Here is a 17,513-nt window from a genome sequence, read left to right as displayed (position 1 = left end):
CGCATGTGTGAATGAGCCCTAAAGATGTCCATACACATCAGATAAATGTGGGCAGAACCTGCCAATTTCGGCTGGACCAACCAACAATCTAATGTACCGCCTATGGCGTATGCTGGATCGTTAGATCACTGCGCCGGCTCTTACCTGGATAACATTGCTGTATTTGACAATTTCTCCCAGGAGTTTTCGGTTCTCAGACTCATTTTGCTTCTGCTCCAGTTCAGCCGCGTGCTGCAAGACGACGACAACAACAAAGAGTCACTACCACAGCACGCGAAAAAACGACGACCGCTGGGGACAGTTCACACCGCAACAGTGCTGCCGGACCTCATGTCTGTGCTGCTGCGGACCCTGATCTCAGTCTGTGACCTCCGACTCCCTGTCACATGCGGCCCTGTAATCACTATCATCATCACTGTCCCCTACAAGATCTGAAAACTCCTCTCCTGAAATACTCTGTGCTGCTGCGGACCCTGCTCTCAGTCTGTGACCTCCGACTCCCTGTCACATGCGGCCCTGTAATCACTATCATCATCACTGTCCCCTACAAGATCTGAAAACTCCTCTCCTGAAATACTCTGTGCTGCTGGGGACCCTGCTCTCAGTCTGTGACGTCCGACTCCCTGTCACATGCAGCCCTGTAATCATCATCATCATCATCATCACTGTCCCCCACAAGATCTACAAACTCCTCTCCTGAAATACTCTGTGCTGTCCCAAAAGGTGTGTGGTTTATGTTTCTATCCGGTGGAGGAGGGGCACGGGTCATATATCCCTAAAAAAACTGGACTGTTGGCCGACCGGAGGGGAATATACGAGTTTTAGTAGTGACTGGAGTTAAAAACGGGACAATGATCCCACAATTACACCCCAGCAGGATCATCGCGCCAGCGTGGAAAATGTCACGACTCCCACACGGTACGCCATGAGCTACAGACCCGGCTGCCACACTGAGCCTGTATTGTAATCATGATCTGATGCGGCGCCTCATGTACCAACAGGAAGAAACGTACCAACCTGGAACCAGAGAGCGAGAACAGACGCCAAGTCATGAGTCACAGATCGGCTGTCAGGGCATGCTGGGGGTTGTAGTTTCACAACAGCTGTAGAGCCACATCTTGGGAACGAATATAGAGCAATTTGACCCGAACGTTCCATTATATTTTTATTCCATCACCATTTTTAAGATCTCTGCTTGCTGCGAACATTCTTATTTACATCCACGAGCTGAAAACTGTATAGACCCTAATACTTCTCACAGCTGAGAACCTGTTACAATGTATCAGTCTAGGCAAACCTCTCTGACTCTGTACTCCAGGCTGATACATTATAGCAAACTCAACAGGAAGAGTTAAAACAGACCACGTGTGCAACTTAACCTTCTAATATAGTTTGTGTTTCAACTCCTCACTGTATAAGATCATTGCTTGCTGTCAGTGAATAAAAAGATTCTGGTTAACATTCATAGTCTGGAGGAGAACTATTTTGCAGCCTTCTTCCCAGATAGCAGGGCCCAGAAGTAAGGGGCCAGCAGCTTCCTGCGGTCTAATAAACTGCATTTAAGAGACGGAGCTAAAGAATGTCATTAACTAGGGGGGTTGTAAGAGAGCTATAAGGGGGTGGTCTCTGATGAGGTATTGTAGTAAGGGGTCATATGCGGTTCTTGCATGGGTGTCCCCTGCATCCGCGTCCGCCCCTGGGACCGGGTATTTGTGCTGCTGATGCGTTCCGTTTATTGTCTGGACTGGATACAATTGTAACAAACCCTCAGCTGTGAGTAGTTTTAGGTCAGGATGCATTTTCAACATGCAGTTCCCGGAATTCTCTGCAAATCCAGCTAGTAGGACGTCTTCAGGACATTTCTCCCTATATTAAAATGTTTCAATTCACTGACATCAAGCAGAATTCTTTCAAGTGTTGGGGAATTAAAATACAAAAAATCTATTAGAAAGTTGCAGAACTTTGAATTATACAGCGATTATGCTTAAATTGACATAAAACTGGAGAAACCCTTAAGTGGCGGCCATATTGGTTGTCACCCAGCTTTTCCAGATACAGATAGCTGATGACTGTATAGAATTTCTGACCGCGTGGCGGAAGTATCCGACTCCGGGACATATATTTACTACGGATATTAGGGAAATGTGATCAGAGCTGACGTTCCTCTCCCTCACCCCCCGAGGACAGGGTGGTGCACTCACAGAATTCTGATAAAAACCAGCGTCGTCGCAACCCCCCCCCCCCCCCGCTCTCCTCTCCACCAACGCTGGGCGCGGCCTCCATCCTGTGGATTGGAAACACTAAGAGAATGAGCCGTGCCATCCCCACACTTCAGGAGCTGGGATATGACACAGGTCTCGCACCAGACAAGATGGCACACAGGCTATGAGTTACAGAAGTCCTGGAAGCTGAGATACGTGGAGCTGTTTGCAGGGCCCTCACACTATACAGCTGCTTTAGCTGTCCCTATGCTGCCGGTGTCATGGCAGTCACCAGGGACCTTCTACCCGGCAGCACAGCTAAAGCAGCTCTACTGTGTGAAGAATCCAACAAACAGCACCACATATCTCAGCTTTTTGTAAGTGAGGAAGTTACACTTTAAATCGCTAACTTTTACCGACAAGCAAGTTCTGATTGGTCGAAACCAATCTGGGAATTGACCAATGACATTATCAGGCATCAAGTCATCGGTGGCTAACACGGGACCTCCGGGGTGCTGGGGATCTGTGGTTGCTGTAGGTCTCATAACAGATGTGTTCTCCAATATGCGGACACACCAATGTAATTATATGCGGCTGGCCCTTTAAATCTGCAGGCTCGTTCAACCCTCCGAATTTTAATTTTTTTTACGTTTATGCAATAAAAGAGGATTTCTCCAGCGGTAAATGTGACCCCATTTACGAGACTTACAACTGTCGTCTGAGAACTCACCTGTAGTTTCTTGAGAAGCGCAGCTTCAGTGTTGTTCCCTTGTTTCGCCTGTTTGGCCTTCCAGAATTGCTTCTGAGCGGAATATCTGTTCATAGGACAGACCTTAAATAGACAATCTGAAAACAAGATGCAACACGACATTAATAACAAGCAGGGGTGTAGCTCGGGGGGCTATTGGGGCACTTGCCTCGGGCGCGGAATGTAGAGGGGGCAAAGCATTATATATAGGGGAACATTTAGGTGGGGGGTTGGCGCCACGCTGAATCTTTGCCCCGGGTGAAGGAACGCCTAGATACAGCTCTGATACCAAGTATAAGTGCGAGCCGTATGCCACCGTCCTGAGCTCGGTGATAGCAGCCATCAGCACTGTTAGGCTCTGTTCACACTGAGTATTTTACAGGCAGAAAAAAAACAACAGATTTTGACCTGACTGCACTTTCTTGCCGCAGTTCTCGCTGCGTTTTTCACCCGTGGCCGTTCAGCACCAAAATATGCCTTTGCTGCCCCCGATGGATTATAATGGGAGGTCAGAGGCGGAGCCCCGGCAAGAAAGGGCATGACGCTTTTTTCCCCACGAGCGGCTTTTAGACGGTCGGAGGGTAAAAACGCCTGCGCATCCCATTGAAATAAATGGGAGGTGGTTTCGGACGTTTTTTTTGTGTGCGCGCGTGTAATATTTTACAGCGCAATATGTGCGGTAATCTCCCAACGAGCGGCACCAGATCCCCTAGGTTACAGAGACGAGGCCTATAGGACGGCGCAACCTTCAGCCTGTAATATGTGTCCGTGGACATGCCGAATGTCACCCTTAGATACCAGACGTTTGCACGAAAAAAAAATGGCGCAGATCAACGTCACTTTTCCATGTGATGTTTTTGCGACTTGCAAGCCACGCCCCCTTTCCCCCAACACTTTCAGAAAAAGGGAACCATGAGAATTACCGTACATTTTCCGTACACTTTTATAATATTAATGTAAAAGTCAAAGTAATGGCAAACAGCCCCCCATAACCAACAGCTCCCCCGCAACCGCCAACTCCGTAAACCCCTCCCCCGCTCCACCGGTCATTTACTAATGGAAGGCAGGGTGAACTTTGTTTCCCGAAACGCAGGATAGTCTGTTATTTGTCGTGCCCTGTATCTAATCGGAGACTCCAGCTGCTGCTTTCCCAGATCACATCAAAGGGACGCGGAGCTCTGTTACCCATTACGATCATTACCTCAGAGGTGAAGTACAGGCCGCCATATATAAAAAGACGCGCAACGTCGACGAACGCGGAATCGACAGACCCGACTTTCATGTATTTTCTCAGGCTGACCCCGTTTTTAACCCTTAAAAGGGATTGTCCGCCTTTAAACCCAGCAAACCGCAGTTTGCGGTGCGGTTTTCGCAGAGGCAGTTTTTACAGGTGAAACTAAAATTTATTTTACCGGACAGACGAACACCACGCCACAAACCGCATCAATTTTGCCGCAATTTTGTATGCGTTATTAACCTGCGCGGACAAAAACATCTCATGGAAACGTACCCTAATTCTTCATTTCTCCTATTGCGGGGCTACAGGGGAAAGGAGCACTTGATACCAGGTTCCCATGGCCGATCAATACGGGGTCTAAGCAGTGGGACACACAGCTATCAACTTATCATCAGGGGACCCTTATAACATCAAGACATTGGGCCTCATTTATCAAAATTGTCTAAGGCCCAATTACAGCACAGCTTTCATTTTTCCAGTGGAGTTGAAGATATGAAAGCTGAGCTCTGATTGGTTGCTATGGGCAAGGAGGCCTGTTTTACAGTTCGATAGTTTCGAGAAATGTGACCCTCGAAGGGGTTGTCTGCTTGAGCACTTAGGCCTCATTTATCAAAACTGTCTTAACAGTAAAACTGTTGCCCATAGCAACCAATCACAGCTCAGCTTTCATTTCATAAAATGTTCTGGGAAAATGAAAGCTGAGCTCTGATTGGCTGCTGTGGGCAACAAAGACCTTTTTATTGTTAGGCTAAAATGAACACGTTGCAGAATTTGAAGCGGAAAATCAACGCACACGATGCGTATAATGTGCGGATTTGCAAATTTTTCTGCGGCTAATCCGCAGCGTGAAGACAAAACCAGCAAAGTCAATGAGATGTCAAGTGTTCTCATCTACACGAAAACATCATTACCTGCGGTTTTGACGCAGAATTTCTGCATCGTTTTATTTAGCCTAAGGGTATGTGCACACACACTAATTACGTCCGTAAATTAACGGACATATTTCGGCCGCAAGTTCCGGACCGAACTCAGTGCAGGGAGCCGGGCTCCTAGCATCATACTTATGTACGACGCTAGGAGTCCCTGCCTCGCTGCCGGACAACTGTCCCGTACTGTAATCATGTTTTCAGTATGTGACAGTTGTCCTGCAGCGAGGCAGGGACTCCTAGCATCGTACATAACTATGATGCTAGGAGCCCGGCTCCCTGCACTGTGTTCGGTCCGGTACTTGCGGCCGAAATACGTCCGTAAATTACGGACGTAATTAGTGTGTGTGCACATACCCTAACAGTAAAGCTGTCTTTGTTGCCCACAGCAACCAATTAGAGCTCAGCTTTCATTTTTCCAGCGCAGTTCAAAAAATTAAAGCTGAGCTCAGATTGGTTGCTATGGGCAACAAGCTCAGTTTTATAGTTTTGATAAATGAGGCCCAATGGTCCAAACTGACAACCCCTTTGAGGGCCACATTTCCCAAAACTATCTAACAGTACAACTGCCCTTGTTGCCCATAGCAACCAATCAGAGCTCAGCTTTCATTTCCTGAACTGCACTGGAAAAATGAAAGCTGTGCTATGATTGGTTGCTATGGGCAACATGGTCAGTTTTCCTGATCAACAGTTAATAAAGGAGATCCTTCTTAAAGGGGTAATCCCAATAAAACAACCCTTGTTCGTTTGTCCTGTTAGGGATTATGGACTTCATAGCGGGGGATCACCCGCTCAGAACCCTCCTCTATTAATTATAGATAATAGAGGACTATGGGTGACCATATATTAAAGGTTTGCCCATTGATTTGAAGGGGTGCCATGGAATACCACATTACGCCCACAGCTTGCCCTAGCAATAACAGATTTTTAGCTGCCGGACCCGGTTACTAGGGTATCCACCTTTACAAAATGGGTTCCGCAGATGGTACACCCTCAGTACATGGTTATACCCATCTCATGATGGCATATTGCTAAAATACGCCATCACTTTCTGTTCAGTAGGGTCTGACATAAATTTCTGATTCACATTTTTGTAAATTTATCGGCCTGGGTGTCCCGGCCCCTCCCACTTGGCTCCACCAACTTTTTCTGAAAGCGCCACATACTGTGTACATTTTTTTTAAAAAGTATAATAAAACAATAATAATGATTTTTAAAAAAACAGTGTTCTTCCATTTTCTGATGTGAGGCGCGTGGTGTAATGAATTTGAATAGTAATTAACGCCATCATTTTTCTCTCATAATGGACAATATTGGGTTAATGTGTAAGGTACATGATGGGGTTAATTACTATTAATGTGAGGCACATGGAGGTTTAAAATTCATTACGTATTTTTATATACGGATAGTACACAGGCAGTTGTTAGGACAGACCTCAGAATGCCTTAACAACAGGAAATATGGTCAGACAGACCTGGGGTCCTTCAATGGACCCTGGGCAGCCTGCCCATATATGGCATGTACCTCCATCATGTCACAGGGATTCCCCCTTCTCATTTACCCCTTGAATGCTATGGTCAGCTTTGATCGCAGCATTCAAGGGAATAGCGGCAGAGATCAGAGGTTTCTCGGATCTCCGCCATTAGAGTGGGGCTGCGGCTGTGTAATACATGTGTAAGGCTGCCATTGCCCCGCTCCTGACAAGTGTGTGCGCGCGGTCAGCATGAGGTGATGGGCTGTCGATGGACTAAATGAGCGGCAGTACCAGTACTGAAGACATAACATGGGGGTGTTTTGCAGTGCGGCCGACATGTTATCTGTCTTCGGTGCCGCCGCTAATTAGTGCGGCGCCGGTCGCATCACCTCATGCTCACCGCACGCACACACTTTTCAGGAGCGGGGCAATGGCTGTATCACACATGTATTACACAGCCGCAGCCCCACTCTGACTACATTCATGTGTTACAATACTAAGCTGTGCGGCCGCACAGGTTAGTATCGAAATACATGAATTAACGGTATTGAATCGTTGGAGGGTGCACGGCATCGACATAGTATCCATACTTTGATGCATCGTGCAACCCTAGTTTGTGCAGCCGAAAATATGATCGTTGTCGACATAATAGAAACGTATGGGGACGAGCGATCATAGCAACGAGCGCCCGTCACCGTTCATAGCTCCTTGTGAAAGGAGCAAACGAGTGCCCATCACCGAGCTGTCTCGTTGATCGGTGCTCGTGGTTACGGCCAAAACGCGCCCGTGTAAAAGGATCCTAAGTCTCCGTCTAATGCACACGACCGTGTGCGGCGCCCGAGTCCCGTCAGTGATCCGAGGAAAGATAGAACACGTTCTATCTTTCCTCGGATCGGAGAATCGGGTCCGTGAAAAATTCCCCCGCTAATGTGAATGGGTCCGTGAAGACTATCGGATGCCGTTAAAAACGGCCCGAGCGGCATAACGGTCGCGTGCATGAGGGGTTAGTGTCTTATCAATATCGGAATGGTTACCTGTGAAGGGGATGCAGATTGGTCATTCAGGAATGGGGGTAAACTGGGTGACTACCCTTGTGGAGGCTGTAATAGCGGACATATCGGTGGTCACCCAGATTTAAAGGAACAGATAACTATGAAACGACTAAAAAGAACCTGCGGAGGAGCACGACTCCAGTATTTGTATGACCCGGAGATTTCCTGGAAATAATCAATTCCTCTAAATTCCGTCTGTGTACATTAACTCCTGTAACCTTGCAGACTTCAGATGCCCTTGTGCTGTGCCCCATGTAATTAGCGGTGTTATTATCCCGCAACCAAAACAAACACACCAGTGCCCGCTCACGTGTCTGGATTAGTCATGGCTCAGTAGAGTCGGGAACGTTTCCTCCTGCGAGGAGGACAATTATCGGTGTGTTACGCCGCTGCACAAACACTGGGTGTACAGTCGCTGGTTGTCACTACACACAGGGGCAGCGGCACAATGTGTCACCTACAATGCCCCACGCAGCATCGGGACATATTACACAAAATAACCAAAAATGTCTAAAATTAAAATAAGAATAAAATTATATGTACATTTCCACATACCCCATATGATCAGAAACAACCCCTTTAAAATTCAGTAGCCATCATAAAGGGGGGACCCCTCTCTTTGACATCTATATGCCCTTCAGGAGACAACCCATTTATAGATTATTTCCCATCTCAGATATTTATGGCATATCACAGAACATGTCTGATGGGTGCAGGTCCCAGAGGTGGTACGCTAACCCCCGTCCCACCTGGTGAGGTAGCCGCTCTCTCCATTCACTTTTATGGGAACTACGGAGACAGCCGAGCAAGAGACCCCTATTCTCCACATAGGTGCGGGCCCTGATAGTGGGACCACAGCCTTTCAGACATGTATGGTATATCCTGCGGATAACTTATTCCCTATAGGGAGCGGTCAATACATAGGGGTCCCCTATTCAGGATCCTCTTTATTTATTCGCGTAGTAATAAGCAGTTACAAGGAATGTCTTCCACTCTGGAGGATCCAACATGTCCGTGCATTAAATTTTAAGCCAAATGATTTCAAAGGACATCCTGTAATCCATTATTTCACCTGTGGTGGCGCTGCAGGGAAATTGAGCAAGGGAATGCAGCTGATCGCTGGAGATCCCAGCAGCAGGACATCCTGCGATCAGTTTATTTTTGAGGGGACCTTCTAAAAAAAAAAAAAATTAGAGTATAATGTAAGAGAAAAAATGGCATATAACCTGATGTTTCAGTGTTTTCTCCTGACTGTCGCTCCGTTATAGGTTCCATTTTTCATAAAACTGACCAGAATATCGTTGAATTTCCTCAGGAAGAAAGTCAGGATACAATAGAATTATATCGTAAGGAACAGGAAAAGGCATTTCCTCTTTAAGACCCAAAGAAATAAAATTTAAAGGGAAAGCGACATGGGAATATAGCTTTACAGGCCCATTAAAGGGTTGACTCACCTGGACAACTCCTTCATGTATTCCCGATTGGGGCATTTCGAAGTCATAAAGGGGTAAGCCAGAGTGGAGAACCTGTAAGTTATCAGCGGCGCCCGCTCTGGCAGAGCCAGTCTGTCTGTGTGTGTAATGGACATCCATTATAACGGGGTATGTATGGCAGGACATAATGTTCCCCGGCAATAACAGCTGATCGTCGGGGGTTTCAGAAGCCAGAACGGTCTTCATGATAACCCATTTAACACCGGCACTTTTCCATTTAGGGATGTACGTGCGACTTTTTACCCCATAGGGAGAGAGTGAAGTGGTGACACGATCTCGTGATCTTATTTTACTATACACTTTTTCTATTATAAAAGGGAAAACACCTTGTGGCTCTGTCACCATATTATCAGTGCCCGATCTCATACATTTTATTTAGAAAAACGATTTTTACCACGTTATGAGCGATTTTAGATTTATGCTAATGAGTTGCTTAATACCCAACTGGGCGTGTTTTTACTTTAGACCAAGAGGGCGTTGTACAGGGGAGTGTATGACGCTGACCAATCAGTGACCAATCAGCGTCATACACTTCTCTCCATTCATTTACACAGCGCATAGGGCTCCTGCTAGATCACTATGTGCTGCCTTATAGACACATTAACGTTACTGAAGTGTTTAGACAGTGAATAGACATTCCTTCCAGCCAGGACGCGATGTCTATTCACAATCCCGACAATTCGCTAACGTTTGTGTGGTACTTACAGCAGAGCAAAGCGTAATCTCGCTGTAACCGGTCATTTACAGCGAGATCTCGCGAGATTACGCTTGCTCTGCTGTAAGTACCACAGAAACGTTAATGAAGTGTCGGGATTGTGAATAGACATCACGTCCTGGCTGGAAGGAATGTCTATTCACTGTCAAGACACTTCAGTAATGTTAATGTGTCAGTATAAGACAGCACATAAGGATCTAGCAGGATCCCTATGCGCTGAGTAAATGAATGGAGAGAAGTGCATGACGCCGATTGGTCACTGATTGGTCAGCGTCATACACTCCTCCATACAACGCCCACTTGGTCTAAAGTAAAAACACGCCCAGTTCGGCATTAAGAAGTAATTAGCATAAAGCTGAAATCTTTCATAACGTGGTAAAAATGATTGTTTTTCTAAATAAAAACCACTGCTGTCACCTACATTATAGCGCCGATCACATTATATAGGAGATAGCGCACTTATAATGTGGTGACAGAGCCTCTTTAACGGGGTTCTTCACTTTGGCCAATCCCTTTATATTAGAAAAGTCCCCTGATGAGCGGATAACAGGATATTAAACCGGTGATCAGCAGCAATCTGTGGAATAACCAGACAGTAAGTATTTAATTCCCCTGCAGCGCCACCACAGGAGGAGTTAAGTATTACACAGATCTCATTGAAATCAATAGGCTGTCCATGAAATGCACAGACATGTCGGGTCCTCCAGAGAGAGAGACGCTTTTTGTAGCGCTATGGCTGATAGAGGACGGTCCTGGATGCGGGACCCCGTCTTCTATTTACTCAGAAACCCTAATAGGGTATTTGAAAATAGGTCCTAAATCAGACTAGTCCCCTTTAACTATTAAGGAACAGGTAAGGTCCCGGCCTATAAAAGCTTACAATCTAGAGGACGGGAATAGTTCTGGGTCAAGTGCTATGCAAACAGGACGGTGTATCTATTATGTAAGTGAAAACCAACATGCAGTAAATGGTTTATAATTCTATTGTAAACTCTTAATACTAAATAAACTACAGGGCTGAATGGAGCCGCAGCCTTATCTGCAGAAGATATTTCATCTGAAAAACTGTAAATATAAAAAGTCTATGGGAAATGTTCGAAACACCTAGGGCTTTTCAGTTCTGCCCCTTTAAGGCCACAGCTATGATCGGGTACACCAGTTTAACTGAACTTTTTCAGGATAGGTCATCCACTTCCTATCATCATTGTTTCAGGCTGCTGCTGTATCTTTCCACCATGCTTTACACTGCAGCTACTTTAGGATTTGTTCCTAAAACTCTTTCTATGGGAAACCACTACTGCTTTTTAGCTCAGCTCCATTAGGGCAAAGCTATGATCATTGACTCCATCCTAAATGTATGGTCTATAGTAGTCTGAAATGAACTTCCTGTCTCTGTTTCTACTCCATGCTTTACACTGCAGCTCTCAACAAATTAATTTCTGCATGTAAGCACAAGCTCAGCGCATGAACCTTGGTTAACCCTAAACTTCATTCAGCAGATACTACAAGAATATCAGAAATTATAGTCAAGCATAAAAAAGTCATAATCACCCCCAAAAAAACTCAATAAAGGTCAAGTACATGACCTTGGCTTCGGTCATCCACCAACAAGCTAAATAGCAACAGTCAACAAATGGCTGAAGAAAATTGAGCCCATCCAACCCAAAAGTTGGACGAAACGGTCAAAAATTTTTCTTAAAGGGGTTGTCACTTTGCGACAACCCCTTTAATGAATAACTCCAATGAAAACCCAAAAATTGCGGTGTGACTGCAGGTAACCCCAATAACCCACTCTCCGCATATAACAGTCACATAAGTGCAGGAAGCTGAGATATGAGGCGTTGTTTGATAGGGTTCCACATTGTAGAGCTCTCCCTCTGCCGGCTGGGGAAACAAGATAGTCACTGGGAATTGCAGCTCAACAACGTCGCTTTGTGACTCCGTGACCCAAGTGACGCTACATTGAAGTGATGTCTAGGTTATGGCACGTCTTGTGGCTACGCGGCTTTCCATGTTTTCTTTTTACACTCCATAATCCTGAGTGACAGGAATTAGAAATCTATTTACCAAACTTGTCAAAACGATTTATAGGCGCAAAGCCGACAAAAAGTACAATGTAAACAGATCACACAAAAGATTCTCAGCGACTGTAAACCTGGATCTGAAAACTTAACAGACACAAAGAACGTAACTACGGCGATGTATGAAGATTAAGTGCTCTCCAACTGTGGGGGGTAGTAGTCCACATCAGAGACTATGGAAATAAACCTAATTGGACAAGTTCCTCTTAAAAGTTCATTAAAAGTTGAACACAATCTATGTATAGAAATAATAACTAATAAAAGAAGTCACTGTGCACATACATGACATGTCCTGTACTGATCCTGAGTTACATCCTGTATTATACTCCAGAGCTGCACTCACTATTCTGCTGGTGGAGTCACTGTGTACATACATTACATTACTTATCCTGTACTGATCCTGAGTTACATCCTGTATTATACTCCAGAGCTGCACTCACTATTCTGCTGGTGGAGTCACTGTGTACATACATTACATTACTGATCCTGAGTTACATCCTGTATTGTACTCCAGAGCTGCACTCACTATTCTGCTGGTGGAGTCACTGTGTACATACATTACATTACTTATCCTGTACTGATCCTGAGTTACATCCTGTATTATACTCCAGAGCTGCACTTACTATTCTGCTGGTGTAGTCACTGAGTACATACATTACTTATCCTGTACTGATCCTGAGTTATATCCTGTATTATACTCCAGAGCTGCACTCACTATTCTGCTGGTGGAGTCACTGTACATACATTACATTACTTATCCTGTACTGATCCTGAGTTATATCCTGTATTCTACTCCAGAGCTGCACTCACTATTCTGCTGGTGGAGTCACTGTGTACATACATTACATTACTTATCCTGTACTGATCCTGAGTTACATCCTGTATTATACTCCAGAGCTGCACTCACTATTCTGCTGGTGGAGTCACTGTGTACATACATTACATTACTGATCCTGAGTTACATCCTGTATTGTACTCCAGAGCTGCACTCACTATTCTGCTGGTGGAGTCACTGTGTACATACATTACATTACTTATCCTGTACTGATCCTGAGTTACATCCTGTATTATACTCCAGAGCTGCACTTACTATTCTGCTGGTGTAGTCACTGAGTACATACATTACTTATCCTGTACTGATCCTGAGTTATATCCTGTATTATACTCCAGAGCTGCACTCACTATTCTGCTGGTGGAGTCACTGTACATACATTACATTACTTATCCTGTACTGATCCTGAGTTATATCCTGTATTCTACTCCAGAGCTGCACTCACTATTCTGCTGGTGGAGTCACTGTGTACATACATTACATTACTTATCCTGTACTGATCCTGAGTTACATCCTGTATTATACTCCAGAGCTGCACTCACTATTCTGCTGGTGGAGTCACTGTGTACATACATTACATTACTGATCCTGAGTTACATCCTGTATTGTACTCCAGAGCTGCACTCACTATTCTGCTGGTGGAGTCACTGTGTACATACATTACATTACTTATCCTGTACTGATCCTGAGTTACATCCTGTATTATACTCCAGAGCTGCACTTACTATTCTGCTGGTGTAGTCACTGAGTACATACATTACTTATCCTGTACTGATCCTGAGTTATATCCTGTATTATACTCCAGAGCTGCACTCACTATTCTGCTGGTGGAGTCACTGTGTACATACATTACTTATCCTGTACTGATCCTGAGTTATATCCTGTATTATACTCCAGAGCTGCACTCACTATTCTGCTGGTGGAGTCACTGTGTACATACATTACATTACTTATCCTGTACTGATCCTGAGTTACAGTCTGTATTATACTCCAGAGCTGCACTCACTATTCTGCTGGTGGAGTCACTGTGTACATACATTACATTACTTATCCTGCACTGATCCTGAGTTACATCCTGTATTATACTCCAGAGCTGCACTCACTATTCTGCTGGTGGAGTCACTGTGTACATACATTACATTACTTATCCTGTACTGATCCTGAGTTATATCCTGTATTATACTCCAGAGCTGCACTCATTATTCTGCTGGGGGAGTCACTGTGTACATACATTACATTACTTATCCTGTACTGATCCTGAGTTACATCCTGTATTATACTCCAGAGCTGCACTCACTATTCTGCCGGTGGAGTCACTGTGTACATTACATTACTTATCCTGTACTGATCCTGAGTTACATCCTGTATTATACTCCAGAGCTGCACTCACTATTCTGCTGGTGGAGTCACTGTGTACATACATTACATTACTTATCCTGTACTGATCCTGAGTTACATCCTGTATTATACTTTAGGGTCTATTTACAAGTTGCGGCTTTTTTTTCGTGCACTTTGTACGACAATGCTTTGCGATTTAACCGTACCATGTAAATAGACCCTTAAAAGGGGTGATCCAATTTACATGATATGCCTTAAATGCATGATAGATGAGGGTCCCACCTCTGACACCTTCACCTATCGGGACAACCTGGGTTCCCATATACCCGTATATCTGCCAGTGGCCGCTTATTGTATGGGCTTCAATAGAGTGAGCCGCACGCAAGCTCAGTCACCTCTACATTTATGCCAATGCTGCTGGCGGCTGATTTGCACTGGCTAATAGTGGTTGGGGGGGGGGGGGTTACCTAAATATGAATGCTTTGGATTGGAAACCCCTCCTTATATTAGAGGGCACAGAGTCCACATTGATCTCTTCCACAACGGAGACCCTCACTTTCTATAGCTCTGAACCCCTTATGCCCCTCTCCTCGACAGACAATGGAAAAGACAATCCTATGGCTGCAGGATCAGACTACACAGGGTTCAATTGTAGTCTGTAACCATGGAAACACATAGGTCTGCATAGGAGCTGTATACATTTCCAAAAATAAAGTCTAAAAAGATACTATTGTAGAAATTGCGTATACGTTATGACAGACGCAGTCAATTAAAAAAAAAAAAGCTCCATCAGCCGCCTCTCCGCGTTTCTGCAGGTGGATCTCTCCATGTTTTGGGTTTTGTTATCGGTTGCTAATAGTGTGCGGCGCACATCGGCGTGCAGGAACACGCTCGTCAGCAAATATTCACAATCCAGTGGAAAGGAACGAATAACTCCAAGATAAGTCATTGTGACAGATCAAGATTAATAGATGTCAGTCAGGAGCAGGAAAGCCGGGCCGAGACGTCTATACAATGTCTGAAGATTTACAACCTGCCAATGGAAAGACAGCAGCTTGCATCTGGTCACTATGGACAGCAGCGATGTTAACCAATCAGATCACTTCCATCCTGTGCCAGAAAATGGAGAGCTGCGTTCTGATTGGTTGCTATGTCTGCACTAGCTTTCAAAAAAGTTGCAACTGTATCTCTATAAACTACAAACCAAAAAGTATGTGCCCCCAGCCTAACAAACCTCGACCGCAAACCTGCTGAGAAGTGCCGCTCATAGATCATACAAACCGGTTACATGAAGACTCAGTCAAGCAGGATACAAAGGACAACACGAAACAAACATGGAAACCACAAACATTCTCATCTCCATGACAATCAAAGAACGGCCACAAACCGTATAATGTTACCAGCTCTCCTGCTAAAGAATGCGATAGTTATCTTTATGAAATTCTAAGAATTCTCATAATTCTAGTCAGATATAAAAAAATATCCAAACTTCTCCCGTCAATATTCTTATCTATAGGGGGCAGTATTATAGTAGTTATATTCTTGTATATAGGGGCAGTATTATAGTAGTTATATTCTTGTATATAGGGGCAGTATTATAGTAGTTATATTCTTGTATATAGGGGGCAGTATTATAGTAGTTATATTCTTGTATATAGGAGGCAGTATTATAGTAGTTATATTCTTGTATATAGGGGCAGTATTATAGTAGTTATATTCTTGTATATAGGGGCAGTATTATAGTGGTTATATTCTTGTATATAGGAGCAGTATTATAGTAGTTATATTCTTGTATATAGGGGCAGTATTATAGTAGTTATATTCTTGTATATAGGGGCAGTATTATAGTAGTTATATTCTTGTATATAGGAGCAGTATTATAGTAGTTATATTCTTGTATATAGGGGCAGTATTATAGTAGTTATATTCTTGTATATAGGAGCAGTATTATAGTCGTTATATTCTTGTATATAGGAGGCAGTATTATAGTAGTTATATTCTTGTATATAGGGGGCAGTATTATAGCAGTTATATTCTTGTATATAGGAGCAGTATTATAGTAGTTATATTCTTGTATATAGGGGCAGTATTACAGTAGTTATATTCTTGTATATAGGAGCAGTATTATAGTAGTTATATTCTTGTATATAGGAGGCAGTATTATAGTAGTTATATTCTTGTATATAGGGGCAGTATTATAGTAGTTACATTCTTGTATATAGGAGCAGTATTATAGTAGTTATATTCTTGTATATAGGAGGCAGTATTATAGTAGTTATATTCTTGTATATAGAAGCAGTATTATATAGTTATATTCTTGTATATAGGGGCAGTATTATAGTAGTTATATTCTTGTATATAGGAGCAGTATTATAGTAGTTATATTCTTGTATATAGGGGCAGTATTATAGTAGTTATATTCTTGTATATAGGGGCAGTATTATAGTCGTTATATTCTTGTATATAGGAGCAGTATTGTAGTAGTTATATTCTTGTATATAAGGGGCAGTATTATAGTAGTTATATTCTTGTATATAGGAGGCAGTATTATAGTAATTATATTCTTGTATATAGGAGGCAGTATTATAGTAGTTATATTCTTGTATATAGGAGCAGTATTGTAGTAGTTATATTCTTGTATATAAGAGCAGTATTATAGTAGTTATATTCTTGTATATAGGGGGCAATATTATAGTAGTTATATTCTTGTATATAGGGGCAGTATTATAGTAGTTATATTCTTGTATATAGGGGCAGTATTATAGTAGTTATATTCTTGTATATAGGAGCAGTATTATAGTAGTTATATTCTTGTATATAGGGGGCAGTATTATAGTAGTTATATTCTTCTATATAGGGGGCAGTATTATAGTAGTTATATTCTTGTATATAGGGGGTAGTATTATAGTAGTTATATTCTTGTATATAGGGGGCAGTATTATAGTAGTTATATTCTTGTATATAGGGAGCAGTATTATAGTAGTTATATTCTTGTATATAGGGGCAGTATTATAGTAGTTATATTCTTGTATATAAGAGCAGTATTATAGTAGTTATATTCTTGTATATAGGAGCAGTATTATAGTAGTTATATTCTTGTATATAGGGAGCAGTATTATAGTAGTTATATTCTTGTATATAGGGGCAGTATTATAGTAGTTATATTCTTGTATATAGGGGCAGTATTATAGTAGTTATATTCTTGTATATAGGGGGCAGTAATATAGTAGTTATATTCTTGTACATAGTGGGCAGTATTATAGTAGTTATATTCTTGTACATAGGGGGCAGTATTATAGTAGTTATATTCTTGTAGATAGGAGCAGTATTATAGTAGTTATATTCTTGTATATAGGGGGCAGTATTATAGTAGTTATATTCATGTATATAGGGGCAGTATTATAGTAGTTATATTC

The 17,513-nt window shown here is 43.1% G+C and overlaps 1 protein-coding gene across 3 annotated transcripts in view; it reads right to left on the bottom strand.

The window, feature by feature from the left end:
- The window catches only part of ITPR2 (inositol 1,4,5-trisphosphate receptor type 2), a 265,480-nt gene that overhangs the window by 198,006 nt on the left and 49,961 nt on the right, over nt 1-17,513 (bottom strand). For 2 of the 3 annotated variants that reach the window (XM_075855774.1, XM_075855775.1), the window contains exons 3-4: nt 2,932-3,047; nt 145-231 (exon numbers count right to left, since the gene is read on the bottom strand). In XM_075855774.1, the coding sequence (XP_075711889.1) occupies nt 145-231; nt 2,932-3,047 (203 nt within the window). Of the gene's footprint in view, nt 1-144; nt 232-2,931; nt 3,048-4,459; nt 4,626-17,513 lie in introns of those variants that run through there. The other variant, XM_075855776.1, reaches the window with a different exon arrangement.

The sequence above is a fragment of the Rhinoderma darwinii genome, chromosome 3, assembly GCF_050947455.1.
Source record: "Rhinoderma darwinii isolate aRhiDar2 chromosome 3, aRhiDar2.hap1, whole genome shotgun sequence".
Classification (NCBI taxonomy): Eukaryota; Metazoa; Chordata; class Amphibia; order Anura; family Rhinodermatidae; genus Rhinoderma; species Rhinoderma darwinii.
The sequence above is the reverse complement of the archived record's forward strand: the minus strand, read 5'-3'. Positions and strand labels throughout refer to the sequence as shown.